The following is a 20355-nucleotide window of genomic DNA, read 5'->3' on the forward strand; positions in this document are numbered from 1 at the left end:
GGGTCCATTTGTAATTCAAAAAAAAAAAATCATTGTAGGAAGAGCAGATGACTCGGGAGAATGAGACTGGGAGCTTTTCACTAGTTCTAATTCTACCCAAGTCAATAGTGACTAAAATCAATTACTCTTCAACAGCTGTTCTGTGGCTTATTTTAAATTAGTAGTTTCAAACCTTTTCCCAGTGCGTAAATGTCCGCATTACAGCTGGCACTATCCAGCACTCTTATGGGTGGTCTCAACTGGGAGGCCAAGGACTGAATGGGAATAAGGTTTGAAACATTTTGTCTTCTGCTGATCTAGAGTGAAGGTATATTTGTGTGCAGTGTGGGAAAGCCCAAAATGCTGCAATCTGTACCTGCTCTGTTGATAATGGGAGGTTTTCAGTGTGCAAGGCTTTCAGCCTGGCACCTTTCAGAAGCATTAAACTCAATAATAAATTTAGATTTATGGGTGATGGTAGAAATTTTAGGCAAATGGCATTCTTTAAAGAGACAATATTATGCACTCATTTAATAGGTCCAAACAGAGGTTTATAGTAGACACAATTGCTCCAAATCCTTAAAGAAAACCCCCACAATATTTAGAACATTTGCTAAAACAATTCAGAACTCTTGCAGCATACCAGGTAATTACTGGACTGTGGAATAGACTTGAGGTACTTAGCATCGTGAGACAATTTGCAGTAGGGCACTTGATGTCCAGGGATACACTTGAAAGAAAGAAAGTTTTGGTCAGTATTTTTTTTCCAGTAGCTGGGAAACAAAGCACAAAACAAATGACAAGTAAACACTCAGCCACAGGAAGCCATTAACAACAGTGGGCACCAATTAGGACTCAGCAGGTATTCCTAACACCGCCTGGTGCTCTAGCTCCGCCTCAAATGCTTTGACATAACACTCACAAACTTAGGCTTAGGAAACAACAGGCTGTTTCATTTACTCAGCAATTTGTAGCCACATATTCCTGCTTATAGGCCCATAAACCTGTTTGTAGTCGTCTTCTGTTTCCCTTCAAGTTTGTGTCATTAGAAACTGCAATTACTGTCTACCCAAAGGAGAATACTTTCAAGGAAATAAAATAAAATGAAACTACTGTGATCTCCTCTTTCTTTCTCTTGTCTCCTATTTCCATCCTCTCTTCTGCTAAGGAATGTAAAATGCAATGGCTGATTTAAGGAAAATCTATTCATGAAGAATATTTTTGCTAGTTTCCTCTTCTCACCACAGACTTTTTTTTTTAAACAAAGCAGAACTTCCAGAAAGTATAACTTTTTTTTTTTTTTAAAGGGGAAGAAAATGATTATTCTCAAAATTAAGCCATGGCCTTAAGTAATTACAAAGCGCTTGCACAACAAAACAAAAATACACCTTTCCCCCCAATCACAACCCACACCCCCCCCCAAAATCAGTAAAGTAGTTGCAATTATAAAATGTGTGCATTAATTATAAAGATATTTTCCATTTCTATAGCATCTTCCACCCAAGAAACTCCAAAGAACCATCCAATCCCTTGAAAAACATTTATGAATTAAGCCTCACACAATGCCCCTGTGACAGAGGTAAAGAAGACTACCAAAAATATAAGATGTCATCAGTTTTTACTCTTGGGTCACAAGTCTTCAAAATGAGACCTCATCTTTACTGCTTTAAAAAAAAAAGTATATTTTTTACCTCAGAATAACTAATATGTGTGAGTTATCCTGAGGCAAAAACACTGAAGACCAGGAACTTTACTTTGACCATAAAGTAATCTCATGGAGGTAACCCCTCGAGGGAGTATAGCATTGTGCCTGGTCTTCAGTGTATTTTCACCTCAGGATTGTTTATGTGCTCTAGTTACCCCAAGGTTAAAAAAAACAAAACAAAACAAAAGAAAAAAACACCGCTTTCACACAACCCCTGCCCCCCAGGCTTTTTTTTAGCAGGAAAGACAAGACCTAAGAGAGACTAGTAATTCCCAAAGCTCTTGTGTCTGATTCCGCTCTCAGTTGTGCCAAGAATCAAGAGGAACTCTCTGGGAATTACACTATTGCAAAACCAGTGATAGATCAGAATCCGACTGAGTTTTGATGACTCTTCCTAGCACGCATCATAGTACATTCTGACCCTGTGAAGTGGGTAAAACTACCTACTGATGCCACTTAGTTGCCCATTTTCTTTTTCAACACTCGCTAACAGTAAAAGTTAATCAAAACATCAGTTAAAGTCACATAATTTCTTGATGCTTTCTTCATATCTTAGTTAATTCATCTCGACTTTATTAACAGGCCAAAAAAATAAAAATAAAAATAAAAATAAAATAAAGAGGAACATAAGCGGAATAAAGAGGTGACTATAGTCTGAAATAATTTTGAACTCCCCAAGTCATTCAGATCCTATGATGCCTTAGGATACGATTCAGTCTTTGTCTTTAGTTTCCTGCATTTTTTCCTCTCTTTTTCAGGAAAGCAAATCTGCAATCATCAGCAGCTTAGCAAGTCAGCTTCCAACACAGCCTCACATTAAACCACCTGTCCAAGTTCCTTGTGGCATTTCTGGCCAGCTACTCACTTCAAGGAGCCTGTTGCCAGTTTTCATAAAAGTTTGCAACTCCAGCCTCTCAGAGCTCTATAGGTACAGTTCCCCTACCTGGTGGCTGCAGGAACCAAAAAGCTCCAGTAAAATGTGACTAGCAGCAGCAGTGGGGACAAGTCTGCAACAAAGCTTCAAGGTTTCATGTAAAATGGATTTGGAAAGAACATCTAGATGCCTTGGGCCTTACGTGCACATCCTGGAACCAGTGTAAATAGCTATATAGTACACAGATGCTCTTCCAACTTCCCACTACTTGGCCACTGTAGAAGGATAATCACTCAATACCTCAGAATCCCAGTTTGTGCTGATGGCTCACTGTGTCAGATGATGGAACGCAGCTGGCAGGCTTCCAAGCACTGATGTAATGTAACAGGGCCCATGCACTGTTGAGGTGCTACTTCTCTGCATGCTGGGCATTAGTGAGGTGTTTACACCACTGAACTGCAGGTTAGGGAGGCCTTGGTGCCACAGGTGCAAAGGGAATCAACGGCAGAAACATGGGCACTAAATTGTCAGAGCCTCAATGGTGACCCAAGCAGGTCTCAGCTCCTTTGCCTCCCGGTGCACTCAGAACCAGGAGTCTTTGCAGGTGCCAAGGCTCCTACTGAATAAGAGTTCCTCCCAGCACATCAGGGAGCTGCACTGAGGAGCCTTTGCAGTGTCAAGACTGACACATGGAAACAGAGGAATTCTGTAGCTGGAGTTCGAGTTACTGACCCCCTCCAGGTATTGAAATGGTACTGTCACTTGGAAAGACAGGCAGATGCTTTGCAGGTGGGGAAACTGAGGCACAGAGAAATTGAAGTAATTTGTCCACAGTCAGAGAGAACTCCTACGGCAGGGCAAGAAATAGAACCCAGAGCTCTTGATACCTGGCTCTGCACCTAACCACAAGCACAATCATCCTCCTTTACTTTATATCCACCAGGGGCAAAGCTGTAGCTCAGTGCAGGGGTAGGCAACCTATGGCACACATGCCAAAGGCGGCACACAAGCTGATTTTCAGTGGCACTCACAGTGCCCGGGTCCTGGCCACCAGTCCAGGGGGGCTCTGCATTTTAATTTAATTGTAAATGAAGCTTCTTAAGCATTTTTAAAACCTTATTTACTTTACATACAACAATAGTTTAGTTCTATATTATAGACTTATAGAAAGAGACTTTCTAAAAACATTAACATGTTTTAGACTGGACGGGACCTCTAGACATCTAGTCTAGCCCCTTGCATTGAGGCAGGATTAAATACACTATAATTATTATAGCTGTTTGGTGCAGGATACACCAAACCTCTAAGGTGCCCGCGGCATGCCAGGTTACTGCGAATTAGAGGCAAGAACTGTTCTAGTTGCTGAAACACCTACATCTTGTAGGCACTACAGTAACCACTCGCACACCTGGATCAGTGAAATGATATTTTAGTAGGGCTGGGAGGAAAGGGAATAACTGCAGATACCCTCGCTATAGAGTCTTAAACAATTAAAGTTCAAGTGAGCAATAGGGGTTCTTATTTGGGTTCCTGGGGCAGCCAAGTCAATAATCAGGGCTCTTCTCTAGTCCAGTCTCTATCCCACCAAATAGGACCTTGCAGGTTTCCAGGCCAGGCTTAGTTAGCATCTCTCATTGTGGCCCCAGTGCACCATCACCTACTACCTAGGCCTCCACTGATGGGGATTCCACAACTTCCTTACGTAACATATCCCAGAACTTAACTATCGTTATCGTTAGAAAGTATTTCCTAATATTTAATCTAAACATCCTTGCTGCAAATTAAGACAATTACTTCTTGTCCTACAGGTTAGATCTTTTATGCAGCGAAAGACACTTTTGAAAATCCCAGCCTATGTACTTTTATATAAGTAGAATATTACAGTATAAGAATTAAATGCACAGAGATACATACACACGAGATATTTTCTTTATACTCATGAAGGAATTCAAAATTTAAATCCCTCACTGAAGAGTTATGTACAGTCTCAACTATACCATCCGTTATACCTTTGTTTGACTCCTCTTAACAGCTACAATTTTTTCTTCTAACCCCTCTTTTGTTTGCTATCACATTTCATCTGACATTACACTATCAATTTACTATATTACACAGAGGATTTTTCTCTTTAGTTCTCCTTCTTTTCAGTGCTGCAAGCTTTTTGGTTAGATTTAATTTACAAAAATATATTTATTATACAATAATATGTCTCTACTAAAAAATAAACTAAGAATTGCCTCAACTGTTATTTACTTCACCTTTGTTATTAAAGCAGTAAGAGTTATTTCTCCCTCCCCATGTCAGTGAAGCAAATGCAAGAAAGATCCTCCCTCAAAAATATAATCCAGAACAAAAAATCCCACCCAAACCATGGGGAAACTGAAAATCTTCTACCTCTTTAAATGCAGAACCTGTTTTATGCCACTGTTACTTACATTAGTTAGTGTGTGATGTTCAAAATTAATACTCGTTTTGGATCCAGTCCTGCCATTCTTACTCAGACAAAACTCCCACTGCAGTCAGCAGGAGGGTTAAGAACTTCAGGGCTGTGCTCTTGATACACACAATCTACATCATACTGAAAATTCAGAACTCAAATAACAAGCAAGCAAGCAGAGCACTCGCTCCTTCATAAGCCAAATGTGTGACATCAACCTGGTGAATATGTGACTATGACCCAAAATGAAGTACACACATCCAAAAATCAGACTGAGAAAGGCATGATAATGATGTAGAGTTAATTAATTTATTTTTTCCTATGGACATCTATTATCTTCTGATTCAGGACTTTCACTTCTGATGTTCATTATTTGTAAGCGGGGAAAAAAAAAATACAGAGCTGACACTAGGTTAGTGTCAAATGAAATTAGATATGGATCTGAAGTCAGATGTGCCTTGTAAATATTTACCTTTGAGAGGAATGGAAGAAAAATGTAAACTTAAAACCCAGCCTTCAATCATGTTTCTGTGCCTGGTTGAGGCAGTTTGTTATACCTACAACCACAGTGTTTTGATCCAAGGCAGAGTGGCTTAAATTATTGAAAGTATAAAGTCTCATATCACACAGAAGCCTACATAGATGTTTCATTGTATCACTTTAACCACATTTGTAGGCCCTGTCATATTAAGGACAGGAGCAAAAAGCCATAATTTACTCGTCAATTCATCACAGCCTAACCCTGCCTTATCTTAGCTTTATGGTCCCCTCCAGTAATGCGAGCAGAGAGAAAGATTGGGCAGACCAGGGCTGTAAAAGAGAGAGAGAGAGAGAGAGAGAGAGAGAAAGAGTGCGAGTGCACACGTGCAACAGTTCGCAGCATGATTCCTAATTAACCTAGCTCATAGAAACCCACAGGATTGGAGACCTGAAGGCAAAGAGTGGCATACAAAGAGTAGAGCCAAGCAGCAGCTGCATTCTGAGCATGGTCACCTCCAGATCCCATGTATAACTTATATATAGTCACAAAAGCCTTAAGGTCTTGGTTCAGAAAAGCATTGAACTCATTGGTACAAAAACATGTTTAAATGATTTGCTGAACCAGGGCCTAACGTTGAAGGGTTCTCACTCTCTTGCTTGTACAGTACCAGCAGCACAAGGAGGTAGTCAATGGCTAAAACTGCTCCCTAAAAGCTATCTTATGGGGGAGGGGCCACTTTGCAGATCTCTGAAAAGACACTAGGATCTGTGAGGCTGAGAGCAAGCCCCCCCTGCAGCCTCTCAAATTTGTACCCACCAAGGGGAGCATTAGAAGGAAACTCCATGAGGACCTCTGTCCCCCTCCTACAGGTTCTCCACAGGAGGGTAAGACATGGCCCAAAGTTTGTGTATTAATTTATTTGTTTAAAATAAAAAGATACAAAGATTGTAGATGGACATTGCGAGCTGATCCATGTTAATGCATTACATAAACTAGTCACCGAATTGAAGACCAAATACTGTTTCAATTTTTCCATCAATATTATGGACTCAATAGATCATGTACTTAATATTGCTTCATGCGCACAGCAGATGCTTCAAAAGCATTGAAATTAGCACAGAGCGAGATGCACATCTTTGCACCTTGTTCCACAGAACTAATGCCATATATTGTGTCAACAGGTATCTAGGGAGTCCTCAATCTGCAAAGCATTGACAAAAGAATCTAACAACTGTGTTTCAAAGCATGTTTATGCTAATCCATTAATCTGTGGATGTGATGATTAATATTGCATACTAAGAATTCTTATGAAATTTCTGATGAAAAATAAAGTTCATTTGTAAGTGCAGAAAACTCTCCAAAAGGCACGAAGTGCCTGAAAAAAAAATCTTTAATACGAGAAAAAATTTACATCCAATTTAAAACTGTGGGGGTAGCGGGAGCTTAATTTTGGTTTTAGAATTCTTTGTTTGACAACCACCACAATTATTTTATCTAAAATTTGTTTATTCTCCCTCCCCCAAAAACCAACCAACCACACACACAGGCTATCCTTGTGTGTGCTGAAGTTCAACTCAGAGAACATTTCTAACACAACATTGTAACAGCAAACACAGGAGTTCATAACAGAAATGTTGAAATAATTTACACTAAAACATCTATGCAGATGTGGTCGCCTATAATTATTAGTATATTCTTATGCAGAAGATCTGTGTTTCCATGAATTTTCATTCTCTGTTGGTTTGTTTTCATATTAACCTTATACATTTTGCAGTGCAGAAATATACCCAGTTTAATAAATATTTAAGAAGCTATTCATTTTAAGAGTGGAAAAATTAACATAGTGCCCATTTTTACAACTTGGGACCCCAACGCTACAACATCTGAGAACATAAGATTTCCATTGATCTCTCTAGGAGTGGCATAGGGTGGGATAAAGTGGGGTCTATATTTTCTACTCAATGCATGGCTTTCATTCACATTAACACTGAGTGAGAAATAGTCACATAAAGCCTCTAATCACTGATGTGTGAATAAAACCCATAATATAAAGCATTAGCATAGTTTTACAAATCTGAATGACAACTTAGTAATTGGATGCAGTGACTTTCCATGGGTTTTTAGGCACATTGGCATGGCAGTGTGGTGGAGATAGAACAGAAACACTCTTGACTGCCTCAGTACAGTGGATAAACAAAGGACATCACTCTGTAGAGCTATTCATCCAACATTTTCATCAGCAATTAATTCACTAAAATTAGAAAAAAGGTAAGAAGCCACCACGAGATTCCAGAAGCTTTGGACAACAGACATTTATGGCTTTAAAATGCTAGAAATAATTGTTTCTTAAAAAGAAAAAAAAATTTAAATGCACAGATTCTTTATTTTTTATTTAATATTAAAACTTCAGTTCCTTTAACTAAATGAAATTTTCATTCACCCTTATGCTGCAAATTATTTCCCACAATTATTTTCTGACTCCTTTAGAATATAGGGATGGACCTATACTTTGCTGGGCAGTATGCAAAATGACATATACCTATGCTCACATCATCTTGCATGCAAACCCCACCGAGGCAATGGCGAATCCCTGCTCCCAACACCCCTCTTCACATAGCTCCATAGCTTGCGGTGATTCATATATGGGAGCCAAGTAGCCAGGACTGGATTCAGAGAACAACTTTTCGAACGAGCTTTGAGAGAGGGGGGAATTCATTCTCTTCTGCAGCCAGCCAGCAGAGTCAAATTGCATCAAAGAACAAGACATATGATGGTGCGCGGGCTGGCGAATCAGAGAAGTATATATATAGTGAGTGTGGGACCCCAAGAAGGGTTAAAGCTCAGGCTGGCCTTGAGAAAAAAATACATATATGACTAATTCTACAGACCGGCAGAGTCCTCGCTCAGGGAATACACCATTTGAGTTGGAACTTTCCTGTTAAGGAATGAAGGTATGGAATTATTAGTGAATGAGAACAGCATTTCCATCAGTTTCAGTTGCTAAATGCTTCAGGTAATATTTTTACATTAATATTTTCATTGATTTGCATAGGCATAAACATTACAGTGCACATCAATAAATGCAATCTAAAATTGTTGTGCTCTTCAAATATAGCCAGCTCTGAATATCACAACTGCAAAACAGAATCATCCATGAACAACTGTACAAAGGAAAGCAGAATGAATACAACAACACTTCCAGAAACAACCTCCATGGGAGAAGGTACTTCGATATACAGGGGATGAGTACAGCATAAATACAGGCAGGTTAGGCAGACAATGTTCTGTCAATTTTATATTGTTTTCTATTTACAATTTTTAAAAATGTATGGTTAATTTTAAAAAATACTGTTAGTCACGTTCCAAGTTGGTTCTCTTCTAATTGAAAAGAATTAATTATGCAGTCATCAGGTGGTCACTGTATGTGACTTTACAACTATTATAGGCCTTGCCTAGACACAAAACTTGCACTGTTTTAACTACAAGTGTATTTTACAATTGATTTAGGCTCTTCTCTACGCAAGAGATCTTACAGCAGCACGCTGTACCAATGCAGCTGCATCGCTGGAAGATCTCTCATCTAGTCACTCTATGCTGACAGGAGAGAGCTCCCTCCCCTAACATAGTGCTGTTCACGCTACCATTTATACCAGCAAATCTCATAGCTTGGTGGGGTGTTTTTCACACCCTGAGCGCTGTACACACTACCACTTATGCCAGCAAAATTTATGTCACTCAGGGGTAGGGTAGACATGGCCTCAGTTAAAGTGAGGCAGACCACAGTGTAGATGCTCTTAGTCTAAGAGTGGCTTTTATGGATTTAGCTTAAATCAACTGTTTACTAACTTAGGCTAGAAAGAAATAAGCCATTCCTAAACTGAAGTGTCTACATACGTTTTTTCACTGCACTACCTAAATAAGTTTTAAATTAGATTGTTGTAATTTTCCTACGTAAATAAGCCTTTAGACTCTCAGAAACAAAACTTGCCACTGCAGTCGGGCATATAAACAAAAAAATTTCTTTAGAATTCCGTTCTTGTTCATACTTATTGATGTTGGGTGTATGCATACTTTTTCACAGCAACAATTCATTATTTCTTTTTCATTTGAAAAAGGATCTAAATTGTTGTACTTTAAAATAAATGTTTATGTTATACAAATCAAAGTTAAGATTCAGAATGTTGTGATTAAAGTAATTTCTTTCCTTTCAGCGGCTATGTGTCTGCAAAACATAGTTCACTGCAGTATTCTCCTGTTAAATGTGGAGAAGTGTTTCCTTTAGAAGAGGAAATTCTCTTAAGGAAGTTGTTTTAAGATAAATAAAAGTTCAGGATGAAGCCAGCAAAAGGTGTGAAGGATTTCTCTTTGATTTCCCAATTTGTGTATTTGGGCTCAGACAGAGACTACATTTTATGCACATATTAATAGGATGCTAATAAGTCTACAACTCTACTTTAACATGGACCTGTAGAGACAGCCTGATATGTGGCACCAAATATATTAACCTTCTTAAGTAGGGACATTTTGTTCCTTTCTTGTAAAACAGAGAATCAGATCATGCTTTTTTAATTTTGAGTTGAGAAAGTCTTGCAGAGGCTGCCTCTTAAGTTATTTTGATGTTAGACTGTTTAGCAGTGTCACTGACCAGTTAAAATTGTCTTTGAACATCAAGAGAAAGGAACCAAATCTGCCTAGAATAAACTTTAGTAGCACAGTCTCTTTATCAGTATTGTTATGGACAAGAAAAAAAATGACTAAATTAGGAAAACTACTTATATCAAAGAGGTCATAAAAACAACATCAAAATAACGCAGCACTGAAGCTCATAGAACTGTATTTAAATGTTTGCTGAGGTCTCATGGAAAATTTTGAAAAACGTTCGATTTAAAGACAATTCTGCTTACATTTTCTAGATTTCTCTTCCTTTTGGTTGTTTTCTTAAAATTCCCTGGGAAATTCACATGAAACCAGGCCTCTGTTCCTCAACAGTTAATTTTATTCTGGCTGGTTACTTCTCAGCTAATAATCCCAATATCTTCTCTCTGGTGACATTATAATCATTTCTACAAAGCCAAAGGTCATGTCACAAAGACAGGATTTTAACATCAATTAATGGAATAAGGGAGTAGATGAAATCTCTAGAAACAAGGATCTTGTTTTCAGGCATTTTTCCATAGCAACACAAACAAAGGAAAGATAAAGCCCCAGAGAACATACATCCAGTTGTGCAGTGGTCCAAGAACTGAACTCAGGAACTATATTTGGAGGTACACTGACAATTTAAAAATCATACACTGAAAGCAGTGATTTTACCTGTGATATGAACACCCCCTTAAATGAGTAAAACTGAAAGATTTTTACAAATCAAAATAGCTTTTTACCATTTATACTGTATCTTTTTCATAGTTTAACCACCAAAAAAATGGAAATCAATTAAGCCAGTTTCACTTTGGTTTATACTCAGTCTCATTCTCAGACACTGCAAGGAAAACATTTATTGGTTTAAAAAACAAAACAAAAAACACAAAATCATGATTCCATTGGACTTTAAAAGAAAAATCATGGAAAAACATTACTCTGTGGGGTTAGACTATTTATACAAAACCTAAATACTGGATCACATTTACTTCATTAAAACACAATGGGTAACATTTTCAAAAGCACCTAAGTGATTTAGGCACATATGAAAATTTTACCTAATATCAACTAAGCTGATTTCTAACATGGTCTCATCGGCTGACATCACGGATGAGGCCAGATGGTGTTAGAACTGTGTTAAAAATACTTTTTTCCTCCTGTGTTACTAGGGACCTAACTAGAACACTTCACCTCCGCCCCCAAGATAAAAGAGTTCTAACAACATTCATCCCTATTCCCACTGGCTGGCCAAATCTCGTTAAAGTACAGCAAAAATAAAACTATTTAAAATTAGACCTTAATTTGCGCGTTAGCTCCTTCTAGAAAGGATTTAAAAGAAAACTGATTATCGTTTTTCTACCGTGGTAGCCCCTAAGAGCCCCAGACACATGTCTAGTGCACACTGGGGCTGTGTACTATACAACACAGAACAATGTTTTCCAAAGTTCTCCAGAAAACATCAGTAATTCTAAGATTGTGTCCAACTCTCCATCTAGATTACTAAAATAACCACAGTACTGAACCATTAGACAAACCATTGCATTAACTATTAAAAATTAAATATAATAGTTAAACTGTGGGTTAAACTATACCTAAACAGACAGAGGAAAACCACGTTAAACATATTTTTGTTTAAGTATCTCTCAAAATGAAAACAGTTCTCTAACACGATTAAAATATGGCCAGAGCACAGTCGTGTTCTATGTGTACTTTTAAGCACTGAAGTGCAGATGACAGATAAGTTTCCTTTATAAAACTTATTTTCCATGGAAAAAGGAGTTCACCTCAGCCATTAGTTACCTCTAAAGGCCGAAACTTGCCATGGTGAGTTTTGGAATTTGTGTTTTTTAAACATATAATTTTTTAAATTAAAACAGTTCTTAAATGTATGAAGTTGCTAAATGGTTTAATAAAAATAACCAATCTGAATGCTTGTTTTGCATTTCTAAAACTCAGTTTCATTGGCAAAATTAACCTCTTTCTCAAAAGGAGCTGATGAAAGGGGTGTGGTGTCGAAGAGCCATTCAACTGTATTTCAAGATTGAATTGCAAATTAGTTAAAACGCACTAAGCCTCTACATGCTCATCTAATCCCCTGCAAATCACTGAAATAAGCAACACGGCATGGATTGAAGTGACCCCTCTAGTATTATAGTGAAGATGGATATATCCATTACTGTTAATCACTTCCTACACCAAGCTGCTTTTAAACTTCATTGGTTAGTCTCACCTGTTGCTAGCAAGGGGACTCCTATAAATAACTCCTGCTTTGTAAACTCTTGTATGCAGTTCTTGTGTAGCAGCCACAAGATTCTCTTGCTGAGAGAAAAGGGAAGGTTGCTACACTGCCCATTCAGGGAATCCCAAAGCACTTCACAAAGTAATGATTTGTGTGTCAGTGCTATGACTGGGCTGGTCATGGCAGTGGTCAGACTACAGAACAGGGATGAGTCAAACAAATCTGCGGCATACTGCAAATCTATTCTAGGTTCCCCAGCTGGATAGCCCAAGATTCAGCGTCAACCTTCTTCTCCCCAGCTGCAATGCCATGGCATCAGAATGAATCTGGGGGATTAGGTCATAGGCACACTAGAGTGTGCATTTGCAAAAAGACTTAAGGGACAGCAGAAGAAGGGGGAAGCTGTGAAATACTTCAGCCAGGGCCACGCTAAATGGGAGGACATCTCAACTCCCCTGGAACAATCAAGTTACAATCTAGAACTTAGACCATGGCTACACTGGAGAGTTGCAGCGCTGGTGGTGGGTTTACAGCGCTGCAACTTACTCTGTGTCCACACTTGCAAGGCACAGCAGCGCTGCAACTCCCTGGCTGCAGCGCTGGCTGTACACCTGATCTGCTTGGGGTGTAACGATTGCAGCACTGGTGATGCAGCGCTGCTCGTCAAGTGTGGCCACCGAAAGCACTTTTATTGGCCTCCAGGATATTAGGAGGTATCCCAGAATACCTTTTCTGCCAGTCTGCTCATCAGTTCGCACTCTACTGCCCTGGGCTCAGGTGACCCGCCCTTTAAATGCCCCGGGAATTTTAAAAATCCCCTTCCTGTTTGCTCAGCCAGGTGTGGAGTGCAATCAATCAGTCACCATGCCTCCACGCGCCAAACGAGCCCCAGCATGGAGCACTGGCGAGTTGCTGGACCTCATCAGTGTTTTTGGTGAGGAAGTTGTGCAGTCACAGTTGCGCTTCAGCCGTAGGAATTATGATACCTATGGGCAGATATCAAAGTCCATGCTGGAAAGGGGCCATGAGCGGGACACGGTGCAGTGCAGGGTTAAAGTAAAGGAGCTGTGGAGTGCCTATTGCAAAGCCCGTGAGGGAAACCGCCGCTCAGGTGCTGCCCCCATGACCTGCTGTTTTTACAAGGAGCTGGACGCGATACTTGGGGGTGACCCCATTGCCAATCCGAGGACCACGATGGACAGTTCAGAGCTGGAGAGAGGAGGGAGGGTGTAGAGGAAAACCGAGAGTGAGGGTACTGTTGGGTGTGGAGACACCCGGGGAATCCGGCCCATGGAGGCATGTAGGCATGCAGCAGGAGTTCTTCTCAAGCAGCCAGGAGGAAGCAAGACAATCGCAGCAGCTGGAACTTGTTGGTGAAGAAGAAGCAGAGGAGCGAGTTCCGGTAAGCAGCTTTTATTTTAAGGAGGGAAAATGTTTTGGGAGAGGAGGAGGGGGGGTTATGGCTGCCTGCATGCATGCCTAGATGTGGAATAGCGCCATTGATTTGGTCTATCATGTCGTGGTAATTGGGCTCTGTAATCTCTTCAAAAGTTTCAGCCAGAGAGTGGGCAATGCGCTTGCACAAGTTGTATAGGGAGAGCCACCAGTGGTCCTTGTCCCAGTCAGGCTAACGCATCCGCGCCACTGTGCCGTGAGGGGTGGGGGACCATTGCTGCACACAGGCAAGCTGCATAGGACCAGGGGCAGAATCCACATTGCTGGTAGAAGACCCTCCCGCTCTTTCCCAGGTGACCCAGAGCAGCGATATATCTGGCAGGATAAAATCCTGTGGAAAATGTAGGGATACTGTTCAGTGCACTTTCCCCCCAGCTGCTTTCTGCTTTCCCCAATGCACAGAACCCCAGTGAGCCCTGACTCAAGCAGCTCCCCGTCCCAGGTGAGTCGTGGCAGAAACATGGATTCATTAGTCACTGATTTCCCCATTACTCACCCCATGTCTTCGCTGCTGTGCCTCTCTGTGCTATGTTTGCTATGTGTAAATGATGCTACAAATAGTCTACAAACTCCTTCACTGTAATTATAAACAATGCAGCTCTGTAATAAATGTTTCTATTCTATTTTTTTTAAGTGTCCTTGAATCCTCCGTCCCTATCACGACGTGATGAAAGACTACAGAACTTGAGCGAGAAACCAAGGAAAAGCAAAGAGATTTGTGAAAGCAGTTATGAATCAGTATGCCAGAGAAAATAAGAGGCTGCAGGACTGAGAGAGAAAATGCATCAGTGGAGGGAACACAAAGCAGAAGAAAGGAATCGGCTACCAAGAAAAGCACAAAGCAGCTGATAAGCATCCTGGTGCACCAAACGGACTGTATGCAGTCACTGGTAGACATGCAGGCAGATCACTACCGTGCTAACCCCCGCCCCCCATCCCAAAGCTCTCTCCCTTGTGCCCAGTGTTTGCTCAAAACCCCCTTCTCCAGCATCCTGGTTCTTACCACCACCAGCTGCCCCCAAACCCATACGTTCACTACCAGCCCTGAGAACTACGACCCTTACCCTATGCACTCAACCCATCACCATGCAGCATATTAATCCTGAAGTGCAGCAGGCATTGCACAGCACTCCAGGCAGGACATATTCAAACCTCTGACTGTACAGTTCAGCACCCTACCCTGCCTTTTAAGTACTGTATTTTTAATAAAGGATTTCTTGGCTTTTAAAACAGTTTTTATTATTGCAGAAAGTGAAACATACTGTACCCCAAGGGAAAAACAGGCACTGCAAATCATTGTAACACTGCACTTCACTCCTGTGCAAGGCACCAAACATTACTGTTGGCTTTCAGCCTCAGAATGCTCCTTAAGGCATCCCTAATCCTTTGAAGCCCTGTGCTGGGCCTCTCTAGTAGCCCTGCTCTCTGGCTGTGCAAATTCAGCCTCCAGGCATTGAACTCGGAGGGTCCATTTTGTCACTGAATGTTTCACCCTTCCCTTCACAAATATTATGGAGGGTACAGCACGCGGATATAACCGCGGGGGATGCTGCTTTCCCCAAGTCTAGCTTCCCATAAAGACACCTCCAGCGCCCTTTTAACGGCCAAAGCACACTCCACAGTCATTCTGCACCGGCTCAGCCTGTAGTTGAACCGTTCCTTGTCCTGTCAAGCTTCCCTGTATACGGTTTCATGAGCCAAGGCATTAACGGGTAAAGCGGGTCTCAAGGATCACAATGGGCATTTCGACGTCCCCTATGTGATCTTGCGGTCTGGGAAAAAAGTCCTGGCCTGCAGCTTCCTGAACAGGGCACTGTTTCGAAAGATGCGTGCATCATGCACCTTCCAGGCCATCCTGTGTAAATGTCGTGAAACGCCCACGGTGATCCACAAGCGCTTGGAGAACCACAGAGAAGTACCCCTTCCTATTAATGTACTCGGATGCAGGTGAGGTGGTGCCAGAATAGGAATATGCATCCCAGCTATTCGCCCCTCCACAGTTAGGAAACCCATTGTGTAAGCCATCCAGAATGTCCTGCATGTTCCCAGAGTCACGGTTCTTCTTAGCAGGATGCGATTAATGGCCCTGCAAACTTGCATCAACACTATTCCAAAGGTCGACTTTCCCGCTCCAAAACTGGTTCGCGATCGATCGGTAGCTGTCTGGAGTTGCCATCTTCCAAACGCAATAGCCACCCGCTTCTCCACTGACAGGGCAGCTCTCAATCTCGTGTCCTTGCGCCGCAGGGTTGGGGCAAGCTCAGCCCACAGTCCCATGAAAGTGGCTTTTCTCATCGAAAGTTCTGCAGCCACTGCTCGTCATCCCAGACTTGCAGGACGATGTGATCCCACCATTCAGTGCTTGTTTCCCGAGCCCAAAGGCGGCGTTCCACGTGCTGAGCACGTCCGTACTGCCACAAGCAATTTAGTGTCACGCGTCATCAGGCGAATCTATATCATCGTGGACTCCTCACTGTCACTTTGGAGCTGAAGGAATAGCTCAACTGCCAAACGTGATGTGCTGGCGACATTCATCAGCAAAGTCCTCAGCAGCTCGGGCTCCATTTCTAACAGAAATTGCGCTGTAGACTCACATAATGCACCAAACTGTTCGGATGTGTAGCGATGCACACGGGGCGTTGGGACAGGAAGCGGAATGACCCGCACCCTTCCGTCCCCTTCCCACAACCTACAGCGCCAAAATGGGATGAGGTGCTCTATGGGATAGCTGCCCACAATGCACCACTCCCAACAGCGCTGCAAATGCTGCAAATGTGGCCACATTGCAGCACTGGTAGCTGTCAGTGTGGCCACACCGCAGCGCTGTCCCTACACAGCTGTGTGAACACAGCTGTAACTCCCAGCGCTGCACACCTCCAAGTGTAGCCATACCCTTAGTCAATAAAAAGCACCCCACTGCTGGCACTATACGCCGGGGGCAATGAAGCACGAACAATTCACATCACAGCCGGTCCTTGGTGGAGGGGAGATCCCCCAGGATGAAGGACCTCCATTATCTAAACTATCTTTCAAGAATATTAAACTGCAGCTCTCTAGGGAGCCCTTCAGACAATAACCCTTGTGTCCTCCTAGCCCATATCCCCATATGAAAACTTCCCTAATGACGGTCCTAGACCAAATGTAATCTATTATGAATGCCCACTTTCCCCAGAGGTTTGCCAGCCATTCAAGTGAACCTAAGCAGAGTTTCAAGTCAGTGTCACCCCTTCTCCCCCCCCCACAAATTGTGTGTGAGAATCATGCAAAAAACTCACTGGTTTCAGTCAAGTTTGTTTTGAATTTGGGCCTGTTAGAGCTCAAAGTGAAACTCCAGGGGTGTGAAGTTTAAACTGCGTGAACTAGAACTAGCAAGTGTGGCATAGTTCTACTTCTAGAGCACAAGGCACTCTTCTAGGAGCTATTACTGAGTGCATAGCGAGTGCCACACCCGCTCACCTAATCCCATCTGGACTGCTTTGTGGGATACTTTTTAAAGCATTAGATGCCTAAAGGAAGAACATACTTGTCTTTAGAATAAAAGTTCTTCTCTTGTTTCTCTCACCCCTTCCTTACCCACACCAGTCCCACTTTATACTCCACTTCCCTCTCTCCGAAGAGAGCTCTCTCTGCTCCCTCACTTCTCTTCCCCCCAACTCCCACTCCAACAGCACCAGAACAGGTGCCCCTGAGCCTCACATTCCCTACTTGCCAAGCTCTTCAGCAGCTCCCATAAGCCCCAGGGGAACGGGCCAGTCTGATGCACTAAAACACTTCAGTACTGACTGGCATCCTAATGGGAAAAATGTTCCACGTGGCTCCTTCTAATCCCATTGGAGTAGGGATTGCTCCTGCAGTCAGGACTCTGCTCACTAGGCCTAATATCTGACTGAGCAGCTATCACCATGCTTCACCAGCAGACTTGGTAGTGTGAGAAACACCACAGTAAGCTTGGAAGCAGTCTTGCCAATAATCATGTCCTTTTCAGGATAACTGTGTCAATCATGAATTATATGAAAGACAGTCAGATCTGTATGGCTGGAAAGTGATGGCAGGGTTGCTGTTCTTTAGTTTATTGACGTTGGGCAGAGTCACGTTTTTAGTGATAACTTTGTTTTTATTCCCACCATCAAAATACTTGTTTTAAAGCAAGATCTGGGACCAGAGGAAGAGTACATAAATCATCTCCCTTATAGAAACAGCATGTATATTTCATGAGATGACATCAATATGATTTATCAAAAACAACCAACACCTGTGAAATTAAAGAGAAAATTAAGTCCTTTCTATCACTTACAGCTAGAAAACTTCTACCAAAACTATTTCTGAGAGAACATTTTTAATGAAAAAATCATAAGGAAAATTGGTCTCATTTTTCATCCAACACTACTTTTCAGAGATGTTTTAAACCAACATACAGAATGGACTAGAAAGCTACATTCCTACTATACAATTCTATAGATTGATAACTTTTCTGTAACCATTTAAAATCATTCTTTATGGATTGCAATAGACTTTTTCCATATGGGCTGACTCTCCTGTAGTTTTTGTTTTTAACTTGGTTGTATTTTCTCTTTTTGGAAGGTAAAAATTCAACAGCACTGTCAGAACTAAGCTGATTGATGAAGTCTGCAATGCTAGCCATCTTGTAAATTGGAAACCATTTCATCCAACCTATCAAAGTCCAAATGTGAGAGAGACCAAGTTGGGCTTAACAGACTCAAAATAAGGGACATAAGATAATTAGGGCTGTCAAGCAATGAAAAAAATTAAGTGCGCTGTTAAACAATAATATCCAAAAATATTTAAATAAATAGTATTTTGTTTTCTATATTTTCAAATATATTGATTTCAATTACAACACAGAATTCAAAGTGTACAGTGCTCACTTTATATTTTTATTACAAATATTTGCATTGTAACAAAGGAAATAGTATTTTTCAATTCACCTAATACAAGTACTGTAGTGCAATCTCTATCATGAAAGTTGAACTTACAAGTGTAGAATTATGTACATAAAAATAACTGCATTCAAAAATAAAACAATGTAAAACTTTAGAACCTACAAGCAAACTCAGTCCTACTTCTTGTTCAGACAATTGCTCAAACAAGTTTGTTTACATTTGCGGAGATAATGCTACCCGCTTCTTGTTTCAATGTCACCTGAAAGTGAGAACAGGCATTCGCATGGCACCGTTGTAGTCAGTGTCACAAGATATTTACATGCCAGATGCGCTAAAGATTCATATGTCCTTTTATGCTTCAATCATCATTCCAGGGGACCTGCATCCATGCTGATGACAGGTTCTGCTTCATAACAATACAAAACTGTGCAGACCGACGCATGTTTATTTTCATCATCTGAGTCAGATGTCACCAGCAGGAGATTGATTTTCTTTTTTGGTGGTTTGGGTTCTGTAGTTTCCGCATCAGACTGTTGCTCTTTTAAGACTTCTGAAAACATGCACCACACCTTGCCCCCTCAGATTTTGGAAGGCACTTTAGATTCTTAAATCTTGAGTTGAGTGGTACCTGCTTTGCAGTTTGTCAAATCTTCAGTGAAAGTGTTCTTAAAAATGAAGATGTGTTGGGTCATCATAAAAGACTGTTGTTACATGAAATATATGGCAGAATGCATGTAAAACAGAACAGGAGACATACAACCCTCTCCACACCCCCAAGAGTTCAGTCACAAATTTAATTAACGCATTATTTTTTTTAAATGAGTGTCATCAGCATAGAAGCATGTCCTCTGGAATGGTGGCGGAAGCATGAAGGGGAAAAGGAATGTTTAGCATATCTGGTGCATAAATACCTTGCGATGCCAGCTACAAGAAGTACCGTGTGAATGCCTGTTCTCACTTTCAGATGACACTGTAAATAAAAAGCAGGCAATATTGTCTCCCATAAACGTAAACAAATGTGTTTCTCTTAGCGATTGGCTAAACAAGAAATAGGGCTGAGCAGATTTGTGGGCTCTAAAGTTTTACATTGGGTTTCTTTTTGAGTGCTGTTATGTAACAAAAAAATTTCTACATTTGTAAGTTGCACTTTCATGATAAAGAGATTGCGCTACAGTACTTGTATGCTGTGAATGGAAAAATACTATTTCTTTTGTTTATCATTTTTACAATGCAAATATTTGTAATAAAAACAATAAAGTGAGCACTGTACACTTTATATGCTGTGTTGTAATTGAAATCAATGTTTTGAAACATAGAAAACATCCAAAAATATTTAATAAATTCGAATTGGTATTCTATTGTTCAATAGTACAATTAAAACTGCGATTAATCGTCATTAATTTTTTTGAGTTAATCGCATGAGTTAACTGTGATTAATCGACAGCCCTAAAGATTATCTATTCAGGGAGTTGGAAATGATGCAGGATTCATTGCTTTAGTATAAATCACTTCAGTTTCATGATTTTTCATTGCTGATAAGCAGTTCACAATGATAAATATGTGAAGACCAGGTATGTGAAGAAAAGTGATGAACTTGAGTCTGAATTATGGATGTCCCTCAGAGGCCCCAATTCAAGAAAGAACTC

At 40.9% G+C, this 20355-nt stretch overlaps 1 protein-coding gene across 4 annotated transcripts in view; it reads right to left on the reverse strand.

The window, feature by feature from the left end:
• Positions 1-20355, reverse strand: part of LOC116831131 (uncharacterized) — a 108749-nt gene that overhangs the window by 53983 nt on the left and 34411 nt on the right. For all 4 annotated transcript variants that reach the window (XM_075064100.1, XM_032790906.2, XM_032790907.2 and 1 more), the window contains exon 5: positions 623-709. In XM_075064100.1, the coding sequence (XP_074920201.1) occupies positions 623-709 (87 nt within the window). The remainder of the gene's footprint in view (positions 1-622; positions 710-20355) is intronic.

The sequence above is a fragment of the Chelonoidis abingdonii genome, chromosome 3 (genome assembly GCF_003597395.2).
Source record: "Chelonoidis abingdonii isolate Lonesome George chromosome 3, CheloAbing_2.0, whole genome shotgun sequence".
Taxonomy (NCBI): Eukaryota; Metazoa; Chordata; order Testudines; family Testudinidae; genus Chelonoidis; species Chelonoidis abingdonii.